Source organism: Capra hircus, chromosome 11 (assembly GCF_001704415.2).
Source record: "Capra hircus breed San Clemente chromosome 11, ASM170441v1, whole genome shotgun sequence".
In the NCBI taxonomy this organism is placed as follows: Eukaryota; Metazoa; Chordata; class Mammalia; order Artiodactyla; family Bovidae; genus Capra; species Capra hircus.
In genome coordinates this window covers 86,638,313-86,663,567 of record NC_030818.1, presented here as the reverse complement: position 1 = coordinate 86,663,567, position 25,255 = coordinate 86,638,313, and the positions used below count along the sequence as shown (strand labels likewise).

Here is a 25,255-nt window from a genome sequence, read left to right as displayed (position 1 = left end):
CACAAGTTGTGTTGGCTGCCCAGGTAACAGGAGGCTCTTTCTGGTGACGTGTCTGTGTACACACACATACACACACACCCCCACCCCCACCCACCCCACCCCACCCCACAGACAGACACACACACTCTGTCTCCCTCTCCTTTTTTTTTTTTCTGGAAACATCCTCTTACTCTCAGACCACAGAGGGCCCTCCAGGTAACAAGAGTCTCTTTTTGGTGACGTGTCTGTACACACACATACACACACACACACACACACACACTCTCTCTCTCTCTCTCTCTCTCTTTTTCCTGGAAACATCCTCTCCCTCTCCGACCACAGAGGTCACAGCCTGACTCGTGCTGTTCCCAGTTTGCAGGGCAGCAGAGACACGTGGTGGGGGCAGGGCTGCAGGAAGACTGGAGGGGAGACCGAGGAGACGGAAGCAAGGTCCCAACAGGAGGGAGACGAGAAAGGAGGCGGCCTGGATCCCGGTGGCCTGAGGCGGTTACTCTCCAGCCTGGCTGTGTTCATTAATGCCTCTGCCTTTTTGGTCCTGACATCTCAACTTAGATTCTATCATTTACAACCCCAACAGTCACTATCTCGGACTCTTCACACATTTGCATACAAAGAAACCAAAATCATTTTTCAAATTAACTCAAGGAATGGGTCTCTCTCCAAGAAGCTGTTCAAATGAAAGCATTTATTTTTATAAATGTTGTCTCCAGCCAGTATATCTCTAATTGCACTTAAGACAATGGGGGAAAAAAAAATCTGTATTTAATCCTCTGCCAAGTTAAAAGAACATCCAGCAGCTTCCACTTTCTGTTTTAGATGGCTATTACCATTTAATTTACATTCTCTTGGTATAAAAATATGTTTTAAAAAATCCCAGACTAACACATAAACACATTTATCGGCACATTCTTAAAAACACAAACATGACCGAAGCCCACAGTCGGGCGAGAGGAGAGTGGCCTCTTGGGGCGGAGGCAGGGGCCGAGCGGAGTCGTGAGCGGCAGTGGGCAGGGCAGACAGTCCCAGAAGACCCCAGGCCCTGGTCTGCAGCCCAGAAGACCCTCTCAGCTCAAGGGGCACATCTCACAGTATTAGAAGACAACCACCTCTCACACTGGATTAAAACCAGGGGGAAGGAACAACGTTCTCAGGGAGCCACAGGGCACAGAAGTGCCCCGGGGCTTCACGTGGCCAGCCGGCCCAGCCCCAGAGTCTGACCAGAGGCCTGGGGACCACGGCCCAGTCTGGACTTCTCTCTGCAGACGTGAGGGTTCCCTGGGACTTGAGGGCCGCCTGACCCTGGCTGTGGCTAACACGCCCAAATGAACGGCGGTCCGGCGGGAGAGACGCACTGAGCTCCTCGGGGTCACACGCAGGGCCTGCTCCGGTCTCAGTGGAATGGCCGCCCCCGCCTGGGCCGGGACCTGAGATGACCTGCCGAGCGGCGCACAGCCTTCCTCTCCTGCCGGTGCAGTTTCTCAGCCTCCTGCTGCTTCTTCTGCTGCTCCGACTGAGAAAGAAGAGTACATGAGGAGAAAGAAAGAGAAAGGACATGTCAACAGCCCTTTCTGGGGGCCCATCAGAATGCCAATGGCACGACCACCACCCTTAGCCCGGTTCTGGCAGGGACAGCAGGACCAGTGCCAGCCGCCATGGTCCCTGTGAAAGCCGAAGCCTCAAATCCCCTGGGCTGGAGCGCGGCCTGGGCATGCCGGACTGAACCACACAGCTCGAGGCTGGCTCCTCAGCCCACACGCCACTCAGCTGCTCACGGGAGAGCCAGCCTGAAGAAGGCGTGATGGCTTTCCAAACGCCCACGACTTCTCTTGCGGAACTATCCTTCACTGACAAGCCAGAGCCATTCAATAGTTTATTCACACTGTCTTAAAGACAAAGAAAGTCCTTCTGTGTCCCCAAACTGTGTAATAACCCACCCATGATTAACAATGCAGTCCCCTAGACCTAGTTCCAAAGAGAATCAAACTTGAAAGGCAGAGAGCTACCACTGAACACTGATAAAGGCTCGGCAGACACGTCAGTCAATCCCAAGTTCACGGCTGGAAGGGGCACATGGATTCTGGGATGGCTGCTGTGAAGGCACTGTTCTCAACACTCAGGTGAGAAAACCAGACCTCCTCCAAACAGTGTCACTAGTTTCGCAGAAGAGAGCTACATCAGTGTAGAATCTGCGCTGAAGGGAAGAGAAGCTTCGGAGTTCTAAGAATACAGCCTTGTTCCACCAAGTCTGGTTTGGAGAATACAAACCCCTAACTGTGAAGCTCAAAATAAAAATCTTAGCTGGTGGAACTAAAAGAAGGTCCAACTTTGACAGCAGTGGTGGGGCAACCACTTTCAGAGTTGAAAATGCTACGTTAGAGACACCTGCACGGTCTGCCAGCCTGTGACCTGCCCTGCTCCAGGCACCTGGGGGTACTCATTCACATGTCCGCCTTGAAGAACAAGTCTCTGTGTTCACTTATGGCCAGGATTATTCCACTTCTGTAAAGTGAAAGAGCTGGGAGGTGACGGAATCATGAGAAAGGAACATGGTCTGTAAGACCAAAAACTGATGACTCTTTCCTATTCGAGGAAACCCTTGGACTGAGATTCTGAAGAATCGAGCACTTTTCCTATGTACCATTTTTCAAAGCCTTTTCAAAGTAACCCTGCCCAGTGTGCTCCTCTGTAGGTCACTCCCCGGGCCCCACCCAGCCCAGGGCGTGGTCCTTTCTGCCTGAGGCCAGCCCTGACCTCTCACGACAGGGTGAGGAACCTCTGTCAGCCCCCTCATTCTGCCTCCTCCTGCAACGGGCCACAATGACTTTTTAAACATAGAAACGGTATGCCGGTCTCCTGCTAACTAGACCTTTTCAACTGTTTTCCACGGTTCTTAAGACCACGGTTAAAATTTAACCTTGCACACAGCCCTGCTGGACAGCTCTACGTGCCTTTCAGGCTACGTGTGAGGCCACAGTTGGCAGCCCCATGATGGCTGCGCTTCACACATGTAGGCTCACTCCCACCCCCAGCGAGGCTGGAGGCTGGAGCCCTGCCCGCCCCCCGGGGCTCTGCTGCCCCTCACCCAGCTGTCCCTCACTCCTCCAGCTGGGCCGGGCCCCTAACACTCCCACCCCTGGGCCTCCAGGACCATGTCCCACATTACGATGAGGTGACTGTACGTGATCTCCCTCCATTCACAGGACTGTGGCACCCACAGCCACATCTCTGTTCTGTGTGTCCCTAGCACGTGGCAGAGAGCAGGCTGAGGCTCCTTTGTGAATGGAGAACTCAGAAACCAAAGGGAAACTGCAGGCTCCCTAGCAGAGCAGATAATGTTGTGTCAGCAAGCCCCTGAACACTGCTTATTTAATATTCTGTTTCTTCATATTAAGAAAAGTGAAGTTGTTCGGTCGTGTCCGACTCTTTGCGACCCCGTGGACTGTAGCCTACCAGGCTCTTCCATCCATGGGATTCTCCAGGCAAGAATACTGGAGTGCGTTGCCATTTCCTTCTCCAGGGGATCTTCCCGACCCAGGGATCTCCTGCACTGCAGGCAGATGCTTAACCTTCTGAGCCACCAGGGAAGCTCTCATATTAAGAAGCATCCCTTTAAAAATGTCTCTGGTCCAAGTAACTCTGGGAAATGAGGTACTAAATAAAGATAAACAGGGAGTGCTGGGGCTTTTTAAGCCAGGAGCTGCTCTGTATCTTTGATACGGACATCTGTTGTGGATTTCCCTTGGGGGTGTGGGCTTCCAGGAGCCCCTCCTCCGTCTCCTGGAGCACACTCCATGAGGCCCGGCCCGTGGAGTCCCCACAAAGGCAGGTGTCTACACATGAGCTCAGAGGTAGCAGCGATCCCTGCAGAAACCTCTGTCCAGAAATACGCGTGTGTTCAGTCCTGTCTGACTCTTCCATGACCCCATGGGCGGCAGTCCGCCAGGCTCCTCTGTCCATGGGATTCTCCAGGCAAGAAAACTAGAGTGGGTTGCCATTCCCTGCTCCAGGGGATCTTCCCCAGGAATCAAACCCGGGTCTCTTCCATCTCTTGCACTGGCAGGCTTTACCACTTTACCACTGCGCCACCTGGGAAGCCCCTGTCCAGAAAAAAACTGTCCTTATCTCCAATCTAGAGAAGAGCTGTATTTGCAAGATGTTGCCACTGTGTGACCGATTCGTTACGAGTTAAGAGTCAACCAGCTTCTTCTCCTCCCTGTTCCTGTCCTGACTCCTTCCCCACATCCATGGCAGTCCTATCTTGGGACGGGGGGAGGCTAAACGCAAAGCACACACCTGCACCAGTACCTGGCTGGCCCAGGGCCCCTGAGGGAATGAACTACAGGGTATTTAAAAGTAGAATCTGGGACCTAATCCTAGTTTTGCCACTACAGAATTTTAACTAATATTAAGGCATAGGTTTTTCTCCTTCAATTTGATTAACATTTTAGAAAGTATATATGAAAATACTTGGAAAACTCGAGATTTCACTTGAATATATCACACACCTAGCATAAAAGGATTTGTATTAAAAAAAAAAACAAAAAATAATTCCATAAAAATTCTTAAATAAAACTAAGATTTAATAGTTGAAATTCTATTAGTCAAAGGATGAAACAGGCATAAGTCAAACACCAACTGATGCATTCCCCAAACTAGTGTCAAAGCCTCTCCTAGACGCAACCGCAAGGCTGCTTTAAGTATTTTCACTTAAACGTTTCGTTTTTGTATTGCAGTTTAGTCACTAAGTTGTGTCCGACTGTTTGCGACCCCATGGCCTGTAGCCCACCAGGCTTGTGTGTCCAAGGAGTTTCCCAGGCAAGAATACTGGAGTGGGTTGCCAATTCCTCCTCCAGGGGATCTTCCAGGCCAAGGGATCGAACCCATGTCTCCTGCACTGCAGGCAGATTCTTTACCGCTGAGCCATCAGGGTAGCCCTCTTTTGTTTTTTGGGGGTGTTGCGGGGAAAATCAGAGCCATCTTATTTCCAGTTTACCACCAATCATAAACTGATACTGACCTCAGTACCTTCCAACTGGGGAAACGTGGGGAAGGAGTATGCTTGCGTCCTCCCAGCTCACCCTGTGCGGCAGAGGGAGCCCTGTGCCGGGCAGCCGGGAGCCTGTGAGGTCTTCCCACAGGGGACCTGCGCCTGCCGCCCCCTCAGCATCGTGAACTTCACAGGGAATTAGGGAATGGTCGAGGGCACACAGAGACTCTCTAAGAAACTAGGAACAATGAGTTAGTCTGAACACACAGCCAGTTTTGGCTTATTTAAATGAGAAATCTAAGATGCAAGTCTGCTGTAAATGGAGACAGATTTAACTGAAAAGCTTCTTACACACAGAATAAAAAAGTTCTAATGGAGGGAGTGGGAAGAGGGGGATTTGGGAAAAGGTGATCAAAAGTACAAACTTCAGTCATGAGATAAAGGAGTATTAGGGGTGTGATGTACAGTGTGAAGACTACAGTCAAAACTGCTATATTACACACAGGAAAGCTGTTCAGAGGGTAAACCCTTAGAGTTCTCATCACAAAGAAAAAACAATATTTTTTCTTTTTCTGCTCTTTTTTTTTTGTATCTATATAATGAACAGTAACTAAGTAAAAAATATCCTTATCATCTGGCAGGCCTTTTGACGACATCAGAAAGAACTGTCAACAACCAGAGATGAATGAGCGGACGTTGTGAACACATTTCTCCGAAGGAAATGTATGAATGGCCAAGAGGCGCATAAAAAAAATGCTCTACCATTGTTAGTCATCAGGAAAATGTCAATCAAAACCATAGTGAGATACCACTTCACACCCACAAGGATGACTACAATAAAGACCAACAGTAACAAGTATTGGCAAGGATGAGGGAAAAAACAGCACCCTCACAGACTGATGGTGGGAATGGGCAACGGTGCCATAGGTTTGGAAAACAGTCTAGTCGCTCCTCAAAAAGTTAAAAAAACAAACAACTCTAATGTCCACCATCAGATTAAGGGACAAGCAAATTGTGGTATGGGCTTCCCAGGTAGTTCAGTGGTAAAGAATCTGCTGGCCAATGAAGGAGACATGGATTTAATCCCTGGGTCGGGAAGATCCCCTGGAGAAGGGAATGGCAACCCACTCCAGTATTCTTGCCCGGAGAATCGCATGGACAGAGGAGCCTGGCAGGCTACAGTCTATAATATCGCAAAAGAGTCAGACTCCACTTAGCAACTGACCAACAAAAAACTGGTATATTCACAGAATTAAATATTACTCAGTCGCAAAAATGAATAAAGCTTTTGTACAGGCTACAACATGGATTAGCCTTTAAAAACATGCTAAGGTAAAAGAGGCTAGTCACAAAAGAAAACACGTTGTGTGATCTGTATATACACACCATGTCCAGAACAGGCAAATCCACAGGCTGGGACATGAGAGGGTGGGGTTTCCTTTTGGAGTGATGAGGATGGTCCAGATTTAGACGGTGACAATCGAGCACAGCATGTGGTGACTACTAAAAACTCCGGGAGCTGGTGATGGACAGGGAGGCCTGGCGTGCTGAGATTCATAGGGTTACAAAGAGTCGGACACGGCTGAAACTGAACTGAACTGAAAAACCCTGAACTGTATATTTTTAAAAGGGTGGATTTTAGATACTTGTACTGTATCTCAATTTAAGAAAAGGATCAGAAGCGAAGTCTTTGTCATTCTTTCCCTCTTTGTGACAATACATACTAAGCAAGAATGACTAAATGAGAAAAAAATTTTTTTGAAAACTAAAACCATGGAGCTTCTTCACTCACCTGTTCATAGCAAATATTTAAACCAGCTTATTCCTCCTTCATTGTATGCCAGGTGTCATCAAAGGTGGCTTAGAAATGACTGTTGTTAAGTCAGTTTAGAATGGGGCCTACTGCGGATAGAGTAATTCGCCTCCTGAAACTATCCACCCTGGGCAAGCTGATTGCACTGTGATGAACACATGAGAAATCACCAGTTCTTGATCAAGTCCATGTGAGCCTGAACTATTCTTTCACAGCCGTGGATGGTCAGGACTTCTGTTTTACAAGGTCCCACCTCGGGTGGCCCAGTGACCCCGAAACCATGCTGCGGCTCTTCACCAACAGTACCGAGCCTAAGGTCACTGGGGGCCTGCCTCCCTTGGGACACCAGACATACGCCTGGCTCTGCCAATGCTCTGCCTTGCAGTGTGCTTACAACCTAGGAGGGGCTCCGGCTGCAGGGAAAAAACGCCCGAACAGCACACGCTCCCTCAGCAGGGGGAAGCCTGGAAGGCAGCTCTGAGGTCAGACACACACAACACTGCTGGAAGCCTCGTCTTCCTTCTGTGAATTAAAAAAGAACAAGAGAAAGCAACTTACCTTCTTTAATGTAAATGTCAGTTGTTTGCTGCCAACCGTGGTGTCGGATACACTCAATGTTCCGTTTTTCGCTTCAAGTTTCAACCGGTCTTCAAGGGTTTTACTGCAGGAAATTTAAGAGAATGACACATTAATTAGGGTTATGTTTTGATTTCCCATTAGAAACAAGCTTTAATTAGAATTGATCACACAAAGAATGACCTTTTACACATGTGGTAAAGACAGAAAATGGCATTTGTTTAACACAATCAATGGACAGAATTGCAGACACTCAAACCGTCATTACTCAGACTCAGCAAATAGGCAGTAGAAACAATGGCTGTCCCAAACACCCACTAATTAAGTGTTTTAAGTGGTGGTTCCACATATTTCAGTGCTTGCTATTTATGTTACTAAATCACATTTCTGAAGCGAAAATGCAAAGGAGCCATATTTCTGAAGCATGTAATTTACTGTAACGGTCAGAGGCACTTAAGCTGCTAAACCATTTTATACTAAATCCAGGCACCAGTTAGGTATGTGAGCATCTCAGCAACTCATTCACCTTCTACACAGCAGTGAACACAAAGCCTTTCAGGTCAAGGCACAGAGAAGTGCCATGAGAACTCTGACTTTTCCTTCACTCCTTAGCTTGTCGGCCACGCTCATTGCCCACAGCACAAGCAGCTTGACACGTGAGATCATCTGATGGCACTGGGCGCTGCCTGAGCCTGATCCAGGGCCACCTCTCCTTTCAACTTCGTACTCAACGTACTTTCGGACACAATTTACCCCCAGCTCAAATTTCGCTTCGTGATCATGTTTCTAAAGTCTCTTTCTATAATCTTTGTCTTTGCTATGGTCTGCTGTGCCTGGCAACTCACTGCATCTATGACAGTCAAGATGTTGATTCTGATTTTGAATTTAGTACCAGTTATATAACACTTCATTACATGTTCTTATAACAATGCTTTATTATAAAAGCAGATCAGCGTTAACTTGCTTTAGAGTGAAAAAACAGAACTAAGCCTAAAGATAGATATTTTTAGTAAGTTTTAGATTGGGGGCAGGAGGAGAAGGGGATGACCCAGGATGAGATGGCTGGATGGCATCATGGATTCGATGGATGTGAGTCTGGGTGAACTCCGGGAGATGGTGATAGACAGGGAGGCCTGGCGTGCTGCGATTCATGGGGTTGCAAAGAGTCAGACATGCCTGAGCGACTGAACTGAACTGAACTGAATGTCAGCTCTAGCCCTCTGCATGTGTGCATATTCATTCATGTCCAGTTCTTTGCGACCCCATGGACTGGAGCCTGCCAGGCTCCTCTGTCCATGGGATTCTCCAGGTTAAGAATACTGGAGTGGCATGATTCATGTTGATGTATGGCAGAAACCAACACAATACTGTAAAGCAATTATTCTTCAATTAAAAAGAAAAAAAAAAGACATTGGAGTAGGTTGCCATTTCCTCCTCCAGGGAATTTTCCTGACCCAGGGATCAAACCACATCTCCTTTGGCAGGTGGATTTGGGAATCCCTCTAGAAAAGGTTAAAGCAATACCCTCACATCCCTGGGATGAAACTAGGAGAGGAGAGGGAACCAAAAAGAATAAGGTTGTCTCTTCTATTCAGTTCCTTCCTCAAAAAAAACAAGTAAAAACACTTCCAATACTCCTTGCACCAACTTAAAACTGAATGCACCCTTTTCTAATTTAAAAGCTTGGCTGAATTTTAAAGAGACTGGTGGTGGTGGTGGTGGTACATTCTATGAGTCGTCTTTTTCCTGAAACACGATCTTTGGGACTAATTACTGAGAACACAGCTCCACAAGACAGTGATGCTCCTTTGAAATTCTGAAAGCCAGTGTTTGATGTTCACAGCTTTGAAAGCTCTACCTCTAGTTTACGACAACTAGTTAGTACTAAATATACCTTCCTTACATAATTTGAGACATAAAGTGGTTAGCATAGAAGTGGCAACTCTTTTCTAAGCAATAATGCTATTAAGAAGCACTTTTAAAGTACTTTTCATCTTCAAAGTTCTTAACAGACTAACTAATTAATCCTTTCAACATCCCTGAGACAGAATATAGATGGCAAAAAGGGAGGTAAGACATTCTATAACTTGCCCCAGGCCACAGAAGGATTCGAGTCTAAAACCAGGATACCAATTTAGGAATTTCTGGTTTCCAGGCGTGTGTCAGACCATGCTTGATTTATAAAGTTTTGTTCAGGAAATGTGTCCATTAAGTATTCTAAATGACAAGCTTCCACATGACAAACTGAGTGAAATGAAGGTTTGGTTTTGCCTTTTCTTTTTTTTTTTAACCAGAATTCAAAAGTAAAGCGTAAACCGACTCCAGCATGTGTGACTCATGTCAGCCTCAGCAAATGCCTTTGGTCGTTCATTTCATTTTTGTTCTTTCTTTCCAGGGCTATAAACGCTGAGATTTTAAAGGTAATAGGAATTCTGAATAACTATGGAGCCACTGAGACAAGGTGGTACCCAGAGAACACTAATTTGGGAAGAAAAAGACTTTTCAAGTAAATTGTGGGAAATTACTACTCTTCTCAGGATGACCTAGCTCCTCCATGACAGGGCAGAGCAGCTCTGGTCTCCTCTCCAGGTACCTGGCCGTGCGCTTGTAGAGACTTGTCCTGTCTTGGCTCCCTGGAGAGACCTGAGCTTTGGAAGGAGCCGTGGCAGAGGATCAGACACGGGGGCCAAGGCCAGAGGCTTCTGCAGTAAAGCAGGTCCCACTTTCTTCCCTTCAAAGTCAGCCTGTGAATGCGGCTGCAAACCTCCCTGTCCATCTCTAACTCCCGGAGTTCACTCAGACTCACATCCATCGAGTCGATGATACCATCCAGCCATCTCATCTTCTGTCGTCCCCTTCTCCTCCTGCCCCCAATCCCTCCCAGCATCAGTCTTTTCCAATGAGGCAACTCTTCGCATGAGGTGGCCAAAGTACTGGAGTTTCAGCTTTAGCATCATTCCTTCCAAAGAAATCCCAGGGCTGATCTCCTTCAGAATGAACTGAATGGATATCCTTGAAGTCCAAGGGATTCTCAAGAGTCTTCTCCAACATCACAGTTCAAAAGCATCAATTCTTCGGCGCTCAGCCTTCTTCACAGTCCAACTCTCACATCCATACATGACTACTGGGAAAACCATAGCCTTGACTAGACGGACCTTTGTTGGCAAAGTAATGTTTCTGCTTTTGAATATGCTATCTAGGTTGGTCATAACTTTCCGTCCAAGGAGTAACCGTCTTTTAATTTCATGGCTGCAGTCACCATCTGCAGTGATTCTGGAGCCCAAAAAATAAAGTCTGACGCTGTTTCCACTATTTCCCCATCTATTTGCCTGAAGTGATGGGACCAGATGCCATGATCTTAGTTTTCTGAATGTTGAGCTTTAAGCCAACTTTTTCACTCTCCACTTTCAGAGGCTTTTTAGTTCCTCTTTACTTTCTGCCATAAGGGTGGTGTCATCTGCATATCTGAGGTTATTGATATTTCTCCTAGCAATCTTGATTCCAGCTTGTGTTTCTTCCAGCCCAGCATTTCTCATGATATATTCTGCATATAAGTTAAATAAGCAGGGTGACAATATACAGCCTTGATGTATTCCTTTTCCCATTTGGAACCAGTCTGTTGTTCCATGTCCAGTTCTAACTGTTGCTTCCTGACCTGCATATAGGTTTCTCAAGAAGCAGGTCAGGTGTTCTGGTATTCCCATCTCATGAAGAATTTTCCACAGTTTATTGTGATCCACACAGTCAAAGGCTTTAGCATAGTCAATAAAGCAGAAATAGATGTTTTTCTGGAACTCTGTTGCTTTTTCCATGATCCAGCGGATGTTGGCAATTTGATCTCTGGTTCCTCTGCCTTTTCTAAAACCAGCTTGAACATCTGCAAGTTCACGGTTCATGTATTGCTGAAGCCTGGCTTGGAGAATTTTTATGCAAAGGTAGGAAGTCAAGAAACACCTGGGTAACGGGCAAATTTGGCCTTGGAATACGGAATGAAGCAGGGCAAAGACTAATAGAGTTTTGCCAAGAGAATGCACTGGTCATAACACAACACAAGAGAAGACTTTACACATGGACATCACCAGATGGTCAACACCAAAATCAGATTGATTATATCCTTTGTAGCCAAAGATGGAGAAGCTCTACACAGTCGGCAAAAACAAGACCGGGAGCTGACTGTGGCTCAGGTCATGAACTCCTTATTTCCAAATTCAGACTTAAATTGAAGAAAGTAGGGAAAACCACTAGACCATTCAGGGATGACCTAAATCAAATCCCTTATGATTATACAGTAGAAGTGAGAAATAGATTTAAGGGACTAGATCTGATAGATAGAGTGCCTGATGAACTACAGACGGAGGTTCATGACATTGTACAGGAGACAGGGATCAAGATCCCCATGGAAAAGAAATGCAAGAAAGCAAAATGGCTGTCTGAGGAGGCCTTACAAATAGCTGTGAAAAGAAAAGGAGTAAAAAGCAAAGGAGAAAAGGAAAGATCTTCCCAGTTGAATGAAGAGTTCCAAGAGTAGCAAGGAGAGATAAGAAAGCCTTCCTCAGCGATCAATGCAAAGAAATAGAGGAAAACAATAGGATAGGAAAGACCAGAGATCTAGTCAAGAAAATTAGATACCAAGGGAACATTTCATGCAAAGATGGGCTCGATAAAGGACAGAAATGGTAGGGACCTAACAGAAGCATAAGATATTAAGAAGAGGTGGCAAGAATACACAGAAGAGAAGAGGTAAACTGAAGGAAAATAAAGGAATCACCCCTCCACAGTCTGCATTAAAGGGGATACAAAGAGAGTAGAGAAATGAATCCACAGATAAATGGTGAATTTTAAGTACTTTGTTTTAAACATGTAACTTTGTAACACATAAAGGTTACTGAACACATTGCTTCAAAGCCTCTACTGCAGCAGATGTAAGCTCAGGCAACCACTAGGTGTTAGCTCAACCTTCAGCTCAGTTAAAATCTGAGAAGGTTCCACTATTGTTACCAGTGTGGCGGGGACAGGCACACGAAGCCTTTCTGGAGGACAACCTGGCCACACTGATCACACACACCTATTATGACCCAGCAAACTCTATCGTCAGGTTATGGTCTAAAGAAATTCTTGCACGTCGGTACATATTTATAACTGTGAAAATGGAAGAGAAAATCAAGAAACAACCTAAATACTCAAAATTAGGTATTATGGCCCATCCACCTTCTGAAATACTTATGCAGCCATAAGGCAAACCTCCATGCACTTACAAAGAAAACATTTCAAATCTTGTTTTTCAATGAAAAGAACATGTGACTTGGCAATGAGATTAGTGCAATCCACAAATGTACACATGAGTGTGTGCATACCTGGGAGTGACCAGGAGGTCACTCAGGACCTCAGGGAGGGAGTGTCGGGGGAGAGGAGACTGTTACCTTTCATCCTATATTTGTATTTCAGCGATAGCATGCTTGTGATAATAAAGTCATACATACAGCGATGATAACATGCTTGTATATCAGTGGAGTACTGATTACTGGAGTAATAAAAGATTCTCTTTTAAAGAAAGAAAAAGTTTGAAATGAAACTTCTTTCAGAATTAGACTTTTAGTTCTTATCTACTATCAGTGAGAAGGAAATTAGCTGGCCACAGTTGTTTGATTCAAAGAGGATAAGGTTGCAGACATGATAAGCAACTCACCACGAGATACCAAAGTACCTGATGAAGATGAGTTCCTTGAAGGCAGAAAATCTCTTTGCAGAGAGTTGGACACAATTTAGTGACTGAACAACAACTACAACGACCACAGAGCAGGTGCTTCAAAGAATGTTTTCATGAATTGAGCTGTAAGGGCCTCCCGGCATGTAGTATTTATCACCTAAGGAGAGGAGCTATCATCTGTTACCGAAATCTGGAAAGCTATCCTCAGGACTCTTTCTCCTGAGTTTACCTTACAGACACCTCCAGCATGTACATCAGGTGCCCCAGACCAAGGCTACCCCGGTAACTGAAGGGGGTCACGTGCCCTGATTCCCAACAGAGGCCAGTGTGAACATCTTCTCTTTCTACCTAGAAACAGAGTCACTCCCACCCATCCTGAATTGTCTCCCTGGTTTCTGAAGATGGACCATCTCTTTAACTGGTAGCTCCTGGCCCCATTCGCTCCTGACTGCTCACCCAGTACAGCCCTACCAATTCATTCCAGTCATTTCTTCACTCTGCCCTTTCCATGGTTAATTCCTCTCTACATATTAATAAGACAGCTCTCAAGCCTAAAAACCCTTTCCTGTCAAGCTATTGGCCTTGGTTCCTTCCTTTCACTGCCAGTATCTTGAAGGAACCATCTACGCTAATTGTTCACAATGTTCTTTTTTCTCCCATTCTTTCCTTGATCTTGACACTCTTCCCACGGCCACGTCTCCATGTTGGGAACCCCCCCTCCACCCGACATCGGTACCATGCCCTTCTCTGTGACATCCTCTCCACGCTCGGCTCTTTCCAGTGCCCCCCCACCCCAACTTTTGGGCTACTTCTTAGTACTGTTTACTGCCCACCTTCTCCTTCAGCCCTCTAAATCAGACCTCTTAGCCCCAGGCTAGCAGTACGTTCCTGACACCTCTAAAACCGTATCCATTACTTCGCATGCACTTGTATGCTTTCAGAGAAGTCTATGGTTTTCACCACAGACTTAAAAAAAAACATCTGTTGTTCCCAAGGGCTTTATTCTGAGAGATCGTTTCCCTGTATGCACTTCTGCAAAGTCTTTTTAAGCCAGGGTCTCAACCCCACAGGGAGGCTGCTATCTCTTAAACCAATGTCTCTGGCCTACCTCCTACATTCCCATTTGTCAGCCAAACATGACCAGGAGGACACATGGGTCTTGGAGACTCAATGTGCTGAATACCCAGCTCAATACGTTGAGCCTTAAATTTGTTTTTCATTCTGTGTCCTTTATCTCAGTGGCAACACTGCTAGACATTTCAACATCGCCCCACCTCCTTTGATATTAAATTAGTAATCAAACGGTATCGTAGTGTGCTGCTTCTTCTTAGACACGCTCAGGAATAATCTGGTTCAACGTCCGTCTGCTCCTCTCCACCCCATGTCAGGCATTCATCACTTGCCCCTGGGACTGCTTTATTACACTTGGCTAGCTGATCTCATGGGCCCAGTTTCTCCCTGCATTTTCTCTCTAAAACTGCAGTATTTCACTAACATTTTCTGGGAAATAGGGCTTTGTTACACCTATGCTTTTATTTTCTACAACAAACATGCACTGCTTTTACTGTGTTAAGTATTTACATACCTGGGAGGAGGGACTGAACAGATCTGATCACAATAATCTTAGCCCCAACCTCCCCTGGCTCGCCCGTACCTCAGCCAGGGCCAGGGCCTCACACGCCTGCCTCCCCGGTTCCCGGGCTGTGCTCCCTGCTGCTCACTTGGTGCTCTCGCTGCACGACCACAGCTCTTCCCTCACCTCCAGACAGCTGTTCTGTTCATACGGCCCCTTTGGCCAAGAAAGCCAGCTTTCTCACCCTGCTCTCAGTGTTCATCCTTTTTCTTTCAAAAGACCAGTTTCAATATGACCTCTAATTAAGACTTCAGTGAACCTCTAAAAATCCACCCCCTCTCTTCCTCGCACACGTTCCCAGGACTTCCGGGTGCCTCACAGGGCCCCGGCGAGAATGGCGGTGCTTCCAGCATGTGAGCCGGGCCCTTCCTCCCACCCCCGGGGGCCCAGGACGGCACTCTGCTCACCCGAGGCACCAGACGACTGTCTGACTGACGGATGGGTGGGTGGAGAGGTTGACATGTGGATGAATAAACTCAGGAGGAGAGCACAGTGCACTGGAAGGCGCCTAAGAATGTGCTGACAGACGTATGTGTTTATGTGACGCTCTTGTTACCAGGCGAAGCAATGGAGAGAACTCACTCTGGTTTTAAAAACTGAAATGGTTTTAAAGCTGAGCAAGTCCAAGTGAACTTTCAAACATAATCCACTTGACTCCGATGCTGCGTTTTGCTGATTGCCTTGTGGTAACTCCAAGAATAAACATAAGGAGTCACTTTAGCTCTCTGAAGGATAATGGTACAATGCTTCATTAAATAATATTATAACATTGTAAGTTCGGGATTTGCCAAAATAATCCAGTCAAGACTAGAATTCAACAAGGAGTGTGTGCCCAAACACCAGCAAACTGCGGGCTATTCCTACCAAAGGGTGGTTACTCTAAGCAATGGGACTTTTAAGCCTGTGTAAGGATTATCACTCATACAGCTCTTCTCAAAACAACTATGTAACTTATTGATGCTTAACTTATTAAGAATGCGTAACTGCAGTGTATTAGCTTGGCTATCATTTATTGTTAACTACTAAATGTACATCCCTTTTGTTTTCTACATAAATATCCTACCAAAGCTCACAGGCAAAACAAGAACGTGAGACAATCTGGTCTTGTCTCCCACCCTCAAACTGCAGCTTCCTGTTACCATGGTTACACTGAAAACGACTGCTCCCAGACTGTCCTGGTCAGTGGTTTTCGGGTAAATGAGTTCTTTTTCAGCAGATCTTGGAAGAGTAACTTCCAGGGCTGCCTGACAAGGAGTCAATGCATAGAAGATCCACAGCCTCACAAGGATTCATCAAGTGCCTACTCTGGTCCAGATACAGATTCAGGAGCCAGAGGTAAAGCAAATAACGCAAGACAAAAACACGGGATAATCTAACAAAGAAATTCACTCCATAGAAACAGATACTAAAAACAAGCAGTCTTCCCTCTGCTTCTAACTAGGACTCCAGGTAAAAATCTAAGAATGAGAGCTACATAAAAAGTGGGGTTGCACACACTGCTGATGGAGACAGAGAGTGAAGTAGTCTTTCTGGAAAAAAGTTTGGCAGTTTCTCAGAAGGTTAGACATAACGTTACCGTGTGACCAGCAGTCCCACTCCTAGGTATGCAGCCGGGAGAAATGAAAGCATATGTCCATGCAAACACATATACAGATGTTCACAGCAGCACTGAAAGGTTGAAACACCAAGCAAACCCATCAACTGATACATGGATGAATAAAATGCAGCATTACCCATACCCTGGAATAAAGCTGAATGGAACAGACACATGCTACCACATGGATGAACATTAAAGACATCATTCCAAGTAAAGGCAATGGGACAAAATGCCACATATATGATAACATTCACATGAAATGTCACAAAAGACAAACCTATAGAGCTAGAGAACAGATCAGTGGTTGCCTGGGGGTGAGATGAGATGGAGTAAATGGGAGTGAATACTGACGGATGGGGTAAGGAACTCTGCTTGTGGGGCTGTGACGAAACGCTCTAAAACTGACTCTGGCGGTGGCTGTCCAACTCTGTGACTATACCAAAAACCAGTGGACTATGTACTTTATGTATGTGATAGTTTTGTAAATTACATTTAAAGAAACTTGTTACCAAAAAAAAGTGAGGTTGGTAGGTAAAGAAAATCTCTTCATGAGATATTAAACCTATTACTAGATTGTTTGTCTACTGACGTATCTTCTGTTAGGCAGAGCCAGAATTTCTAGATGCTCCTGGATCTAAGTTGAAGGATTCCCTCAACATTTTGTGTCTCAGACATTCGCTAGAAACTGGCAAAATAAAGATGAATGGGCATCTCTCCATTCCAGAAACAATTCAGTCTATCTATCGATGTCCTCCCCACCTTTCCCCTCTTCTTCTGTCTGAAAAAGCACGATTTTCAAACCAGGAAGCTGGGGGTTAGAAAAGCACAGGGCACAGAACTGGAACAGCCCCCGTCTGATGCCTCATCTGCCTTGCTTGGCCCACCGCCCCCCCCCCAATGCCCTTTCCCCTTGGCCTCCCAGACCTTTAGGCTCTTCTTACAAGATTGTCTACTCTATTACATCCAGATCCCGTATATCAATACTCGGCCAAGAAATTCTCAGAGCAGAGAATTTCATGTGACTATCATGTGACTTAGAGCTTATAAACACTGGGGGCTTAAACACCTAACTCCTTACTTAGACACCTGACAACTGAGACTGTTCAAATAATACCATTTCTTTTTAACGATGACTTTATTTTTACTGTAGTAAAATATTTAACCATAAAACTTACCATTTTAACTATTCTTCAGTGAACAGTTACACTGTTGTGCAACCATTATCACTATCCATTTCTAGAACTTTCTCATCATTCCAAATGGAAACCGCATAGCTCATTAAGTGGTGTCTCCCCAGGCCCCAACCCTGGCAACCATCATTCCACTTTCTGTTCCTGTGTACTCACCTATTCCAGAATACCACCCTTGCTGATCTCTTTGTTTTCCTATATAAAGCTAAAAAAAATTCCTGGCAAATTTTCCAAGTGACCTTTTAAATACTCAGATAAGCTAGGATGAGAGTAAACGTAACTGAAATATTTTAAAAATATTTTGTGAAAGAAGCTGTTACCTCTACAATTGCCACCGTCATTTTTAAGAGTGTGGGTTTTGCAGAATCAAAGTGCTCTAATGTACGTATTTACCAGTACTCCTGGGGCCACACCCTGCATCTTACTCTGTGTAAACTATGCCTCAAAAAGTTGTTCAGAATCACTACAGTAAGGACCAGTGTATGCCCCCTCTGGCCTCGAGCTGCTACTGTCACATGAACTCCAAAGATCAAGATGAGCCCTTGAGGGCACAGGGCCAGCCAGGAAGAGCAAGGCTGGACACTGAGCAAGCCAGGATCAGGGGCAGCATTACTCACTTCATCAGCTTCTGTTTTGTGGCTGAATCTTTGAAGCTTCTGAATTCCTCGCCAGCTTTGATCTCATAGAACTGCGGCTTGAGGACTGTCTGCTGATCCTCCCGGAGCTGTTCCTGCCTCTTCACTTTTTCCTCCTGTTGGAGAAGCCGGCGCTGTTTCCTGACCTCTACGACCCAGTCTTTTTCATCGTCTGAACTCTCAGAACTTTCTGCATCACTTGGTTTTCCTTCCGGTTCTTCCTCCTCTTCCTGAAAATAAAAATAGTTAAGAAGCAGCTCCTTTCCCTCTGCCAAAAATATCGACCCGTTATTTCCTTTTAAATAGCATTAACCTATCAGAGTCTGTGACATTGCGTGCATTGGAAAAAAGTCTTTAATAAAAGAAGGTATATTCCTAAGCTGAAGGTCAAACAAATTACAGCTTTATTCAATGACTCTTCTAACCTATACAGAAAACTAAATATTGTACAAATTCTCAATGATAAACAGTACATTACTTTTCCATGAAGTTCCTGTTGTTCTAAGAGTCTCAGTTTCTTCTTCCTTTTTTCACTAATTTTGGAAACAAGTGGATTCAAAAGCCTAAATTCTTCACTTTCTTCGTCTACTTGGAAGTCAGGGTTCTCAAACATAACTTTAAATCGATCATCAGTGAGAATATTAGGAAGGCTCTGTAAGAAAAAGAATGTCAAAATTTAAAGTTAATATTAGAATAAAATCTGCCCAGGAAGATAGCTTAAAAACATCTTATTCAACAATTTATTAAGAAGCAACATAAGAAAATAGTAGCAAATGAAGCAACAGACAAACAACTAATCTCAAAAATATACAAGCAACTTATGCAGCTCAATTCCAAAAAAAAAACGACCCAATCAAAAAATGGGCCAAAGAACTAAATAGACATTTCTCCAAAGAAGACATACGGATGGCTAACAAACACATGAAAAGATGCTCAACATCACTCATTATTAGAGAAATGCAAATCAAAACCACAACGAGGTACCACTTCACACCAGTCAGAATGTCTGTGATCCAAAAATCTGCAAGCAATAAATGCTGGAGAAGGTGTGGAGAAAAGGGAACCCTCTTACACTGTTGGTGGGAATGCAAACTAGTACAGCTACTATGGAGAACAGTGTGGAGATTCCTTAAAAAATTGTAAATAGAACTGCCTTATGACCCAGCAATCCCACTGCTGGGCATACACACCGAGGAAACCAGAATTGAAAGAGACACATGTACCCCAATGTTCATCGCAGCACTGTTTATAATAGCCAGGACATGGAAACAACCTAGATGTCCATCAGCAGATGAATGGATAAGAAAGCTGTGGTACATATACACAACGGAGTATTACTCAGCCATTAAAAAGAATACATTTGAATCAGTTCTGATGAGATGGATGAAACTGGAGCGGATTATACAGAGTGAAGTAAGCCAGAAAGAAAAACACCAATACAGTATACTAACACATATATATGGAATTTAGAAAGATGGCAATGATGACCCTGTATGCCAGACAGCAAAAGAGACACAGATGTGTAGAGCGGACTTTTGGACTCTGAGGGAGAGGGAGAGGGTGGGATGATTTGGGAGAATGGCATTGAAACATGTATACTATCATGTAAGAAACGAATCGCCAGTCTATGTCCGATGCAAGATACAGGATGCTTGGGACTGGTGCACAGGAATGACCCAGAGAGATGTTATGGGGAGGGAGGTGGGAGGGGGGTTCATGTTTGGGAACGCATGTACACTCGTGGTGGATTCATGTCAATGTATGGCAAAACCAATACAGTATTGTAAAGTAAAATAAAGTAAAAATTAAAATTAAAAAAAAGGCACAATTTACTAAATTATTATGAAATTGTTAAAGAACCAATTTCCAGGCCTTCCTTCTTGCTTATTTCTTCAGTTCAGTTCAGTTCAGTTCAGTCGCTCAGTCGTGTCCGACTCTTTGCGACCCCATGAATTGCAGCACGCCAGGCCTCCCTGTCTATCACCAACTCCCGGAGTTCACTCAAACTCACGTCCATCGAGTCGGTGATGCCATCCGGCCATCTCATCCTCTGTCATCCCCTTCTCCTCCTGCCTCCAATCCCTCCCAGCATCAGTCTTTTCCAATGAGGCAACTCTTCACGTGAGGTGGCCAAAGTATTGGAGTTTCAGCTTTAGCATCAGTCCTTCCAGAGAACACCCAGGACGGATCTCCTTTAGAATGGACTGGTTGGATCTCCTTGCAGTCCAAGGGACTCTCCAGAGTCTTCTCCAACACCACAGTTCAAAAGCATCAATTCTTTGGTGCTCAGCTTTCTTCACAGTCCAACTGTCACATCCATACACAGCTACTAGGAAAACCATAGCCTTGACTAGATGGACCTTTGTTGGCAAAGTAATGTCTCTGCTTTTGACTATGCTATCTAGGTTGGTCATAACTTTCCTTCCAAAGAGTAAGTGTCTTTTAATTTCATGGCTGCAATCACCATCTGCAGTGATTTTGGAGCCCCCCAAAATAAAGTCTGACACTGCTTCCACTGTTTCCCCATCTATTTGCCATGAAGTGATGGGACCAGATGCCATGATCTTAGTTTTCTGAATGTTGAGCTTTAAGCCAACTTTTTCACTCTCCTCTGACTAACCTTTACTAAAATTCTATGATATGCTGAGTTTTTAATATTTGAGACACACTGAAGGCTTCTCTATTATCATTTCCAAGACAGATTTAGAAACAAAGAGATATGTCCTAGTTCTTGACCCCAAGGCACTCACTCACTCGCAACTTGAGTAATAAACAAACCAGACTCTATGCTACAAGGCACTTTATGAAGGATGCTAAGCAGACATAAGTGCTCTAGGAGTAGAGGGGTAAAAAGTAATTCCAAAAAGAGACATCTCAGTGGGGAGGGGGAGGGAGGAGGGATGCACATAGGGGAGGAGGCTTGAAAGAAAGGTACTTTTCAACAGATAGGAATTTGGGAAGAGCATTTCCAGTCTCCTGAGGAGTGGTGAGCAGTCTGATAATGCACGGAGAGTGGCAAAATTTGAAAAAAACAATTTTTGATCAGGCCCGCTTGTAAAAGATTTAATATGCCGTGACCTCACTCTGCAGGTAAGGGGAAATGACTAGGGAAAAAGTGGATAAGGAGGAGAAAGGTGACAAGCAGAAGAGTGAGTCAAGAATCTCAGAACAAAGAAAGCTGCTCTGTGATTCTGCAGCCGCATGGTACATGGTGGGCTACTGAGACAGAACTCAGACATGAGGAAGACAGAAGAGGCCGCTTGAGGAAATGGGAACAGAGACAGGGCCTGAATCAGGGCAACTGGAATCCAAGGGTGAAGATACACTAGTAAGCTAGAATTGACAGATATCTCTATGGAGAAGATGGGAGGAGGAATACTGAAAAATGGTATTAAAAATTTTTTTTTAAATACTGTTAAAAATTTCTACCAAATGTCTAGGTAAAGTGACTAGAAAGCTGGGGAATATGGTAAGTTAGGATCTATCCTTGGAGATGATCAGGAAAAAAAAGACATAGGGTGGAATAAAGGGCAAGAAATTATGTACCCAAGAGACCCAGATGTCCCCCAGTGGCTCTAAGTACACCGTGATACATTCAGACAACACAGTATTATTTAGTGCTAAAAAGAATCAGGATATCAAGCTACGAAAAGACAGAGAGAGACCCTTTCTAAGCAAAAGAAGCCAATCTGAAAAGGCTACGATCTCAACTAAATGACCCTGTAGAAAAGGTAAAGCAATGGACTCAGGCAGAAGCTCAGTGCGTGCTGGGGTCAAGGAAAGGGATGAAAAGGTGGAGCTCAGAGGGTGTTGGGGAAGCGAAAATATGCTTACCTTCTAATAGTGGACATGTGTCGCTATACACGTGTCTCAAACCACAGCATGAACACCACCAAGGGTGAACCCTAATGTAAACTGTGGGCTTCAGGGGATTATCACACATTAATGTAGGTTCATCAGCTGTAACAAACATCCCCCTTTGGTGGAGGATATTAACAGCGAGGTGGGTTGGGTCTGGACATAACGCACGTGTGGGGGACAGGGGGTATGTGGGAAATCTCTACACCTTCCTCTCACTTTTGCTGTGAATGTAAAACTGTTATTAGAAGTGTCTTTAGAAAAATCCAGTGAATGAGAGAAGTTAAACAGAGAAAAAAACAAAATTATGTTCCATATAAGACTGGTTAACTCAGTGTATGCCTGGATTCAGATGGATGCCATTAGGTGTCTGAAAACCAGGCACCAGGGCTCAGAACAAAAGAGAGGGCTACACTGGATACATTTTGGAGTTACCTGTAAACACAAGTCAGGTGATACTGCCCAAGACCAGAAGAATAGCTATTTGCTAAGTATATATTTTCAGGTTTTATAGTTACACATTGTCAGGTTTTATATACTTAGATATAAAATGTAATCTATAAGTATATAAAATGTATATTTAGATACAAAATGTATAACCTATACCTATGTGAAGTTGCTCAGTCATGTATGACTCTTTGTGATCCTACTGACTGTAGCCTACCAGGCACCTCCATCAATGGAATTTTCCAGGCAACAGTACTAGAGTGGGTTGCCACTTCCTTCTCCTGGGGATCTTCCCAATCCAGAGGTCAAACCCAGGTCTCCTGCATTGCAGGCAGACAGATGCTTTACTGTCTGAGCGACCAGGGAAGCCAATGTCCACGTATATACATATGTAAATATACAAATCCCAAGGGAAATCTTTTCTTTCCCATCCTACTGTATTATCACATTTAATAAATCACAGAGAAACATGTTAAAAAAAAAGAGTAAGTTGGCTAGTATTCTCTTTTTTCCCTTAATTTAAAACAAGTTGCACTGCCCAAAGACAAGTATGCCTTGGATGAACAAATATAAAGTAAAAACACTTATAACCAAGCTGTAAAAATACTTCCCCCAGAGAGTTTTCCTAGTCTAATTGTTTGTTTTCACAGCTGTCTTTAAAAAAAAGTAGGATGAGACGGAGCTAGTGATGTGCTGTAGTAGTTTACATACTTCTGGTTCGCAGTCTGCCCTATACACATGTGCATGTATGCCAAACACGTGCCACTGGATCTGGGAAACATCGTAAGGTGCTGTCACACTGTAGCCCTGCCTCAGAGAAGGGTGTTCTGGGTAGATCTGCGTGGGGATGCTCATTATCCACGCTGTGTCCCAACACAGCAACATACATGAGGAATACTCCACATTTAAAACAGATCAACACTTGCAATGCAATGGTATCTATGAAATTAAGGTGATGCCGACTTCTGAGTAAAGATGGTGGTTTGAACGGGAGCATCTCCTTCCAATCTCTGCTAAAACACCACTAAAACAATAGAAGAGGGGCTTTAAAAGAACACAAATCCCTAAGGATGAGGAGGCCAGGAAAGGAGACGGGAGCAATGAGGCTGCAGAAGCAAGAGAGGAAGGTCTAGCACCCGGCATCCCTAAGCGGAGGCCCTTCTGGAGGGGGACGCGTCCGGCAGGGGCTGCAGCACGCTGAGGATGCACCTGGCACCCAGGGAGGCAGGCGAGGGGGAGATGCCGCCTCACCCCACACCCCCACCCTCCTGCTGACAGCTCCCAGTCCTCGAAATGCTGGCAGCCAGGCCGTCACCCTCTGAGCAAGAGTCTGACCGGAAGAGAGAGGCTGAAAGACACTGAGGTTTGGTGCGTTCCCAAACAGACTGGCCAGGTCAGCACAGAGAACCGAGGTGCCCTGTCACACCTCAGGGCCTCTACTCAGCTTTTTATATCTTCCACTCTTTTAAATCTGAACCAAGGACTATGCACCACAGCAGGCAAAAACTACGCACAGTTTTTACCCAAGACTATTTCCCAGCACCTGAGTTCCTGGACTGAGAGGGCCCCAAGGTGGCCAGCACTGAGGCTAGATCTCTGGTGGAACGGCCCTGGGCCAGTTCGAAGACTTCCTTGGACTCTTTCTCCTTCTTGCCTTAGTCTCACATTGGAGGAGAAAACCCTAAGGAACTTCCAGAGGAAAAGCCGCATGTAAGAGTGATTTGCTGTTGTTGCTACTGATAACTGTGGGTGTGAGGATCAGACTGCTTGTCTGTCTGGGCTGGAAACAACACTCCTTCAGAAACCTGAAGGTCCTTATGATCCTGGGTCCATCACAGGCATGAAGTGGAGTGAACCACCAAGATGCTGGCTGTAAACCAGGATTTGGAGGGGACCATTCCAGAACGGAGCTAAGCAGAGGAGGAGGAGATATAAAGAGTATCTGCACATCTGTAACAAAGTAAATGCTGAATAGTCATGTATGGATGTGAGAGCTGGACTATAAAGAAAGCTGAACACCGAAGAATTGATGCTTTTGAACTGTGGTATTCGAGAAGACTCTTTAGAGTCCCTTGGGCTGCAAGGAGATCCAACCAGTCCATCCTAAAGGAAATCAGTCCTGAATATTCACTGGAAGGACTGATGCTGAAGCTGAAACTCCAATACTCTGGCTACCTGATGTGAAGAACTGACTCATGCAGGAGAAGGGGACGACAGAGGATGAGATGGCTGGATGGCCTCACTAACACGATGAACATGAGTTTGGGTAAACTCCGAGAGTTGGTTATAGACAGGGAAGCCTGTCTGTATGTTATGTTTTAAAGCTTTTCAGTACCAATTAAAGATTGTGTGGTTTCTGTTGTTGTTGTTACAGTTCTGTACACAGAGTTTTGAAAACTAAGTATTTCTCCAAGGTTTGTTAGGAGTGTTGCCTGCCCTCCCATCCTTCTATTCACCCTCTTCTTTCCCCTCTCCCATTTTCAGCTCCCCTGACACTCTTGCCTTTTTAGTTCATTATTTCGGTCTAAAACTCTGTCCCTTACTGCTGGCTTATGGTGCTACTTCTTGATTTTCAAATGTCAGGCATTGTCTTTTCTTTCTTTTTTTTGTCCTTAAAAATTTATTTAAGCAATAAACTTGATCATCTCACAATCCTTAAGGCTGGTAGGACACTTCTCCCATGGTCTCTGAACCACAGAACACACCTTGCCTATGGATGTCATGCATGACAGTACCTGGCTGGGCTGCTGCAGAATTCTAGAGAAGTACCTTCATACAAGACCTTAAGGCAATGGTGAAAATTTGGCAGAAA

At 44.9% G+C, this 25,255-nt stretch overlaps 1 protein-coding gene across 1 annotated transcript in view; it reads right to left on the bottom strand.

Moving 5' to 3' along the window:
* Positions 659–25,255, bottom strand: part of NOL10 (nucleolar protein 10) — an 89,773-nt gene continuing 65,176 nt past the window's right edge. The window contains exons 18-21 of the mRNA XM_005687007.2: positions 18,617–18,790; positions 18,121–18,368; positions 7,359–7,461; positions 659–1,510 (exon numbers count right to left, since the gene is read on the bottom strand). Coding sequence (XP_005687064.2) covers positions 1,391–1,510; positions 7,359–7,461; positions 18,121–18,368; positions 18,617–18,790 — 645 coding nt within the window. The 3' untranslated portion in view covers positions 659–1,390. The remainder of the gene's footprint in view (positions 1,511–7,358; positions 7,462–18,120; positions 18,369–18,616; positions 18,791–25,255) is intronic.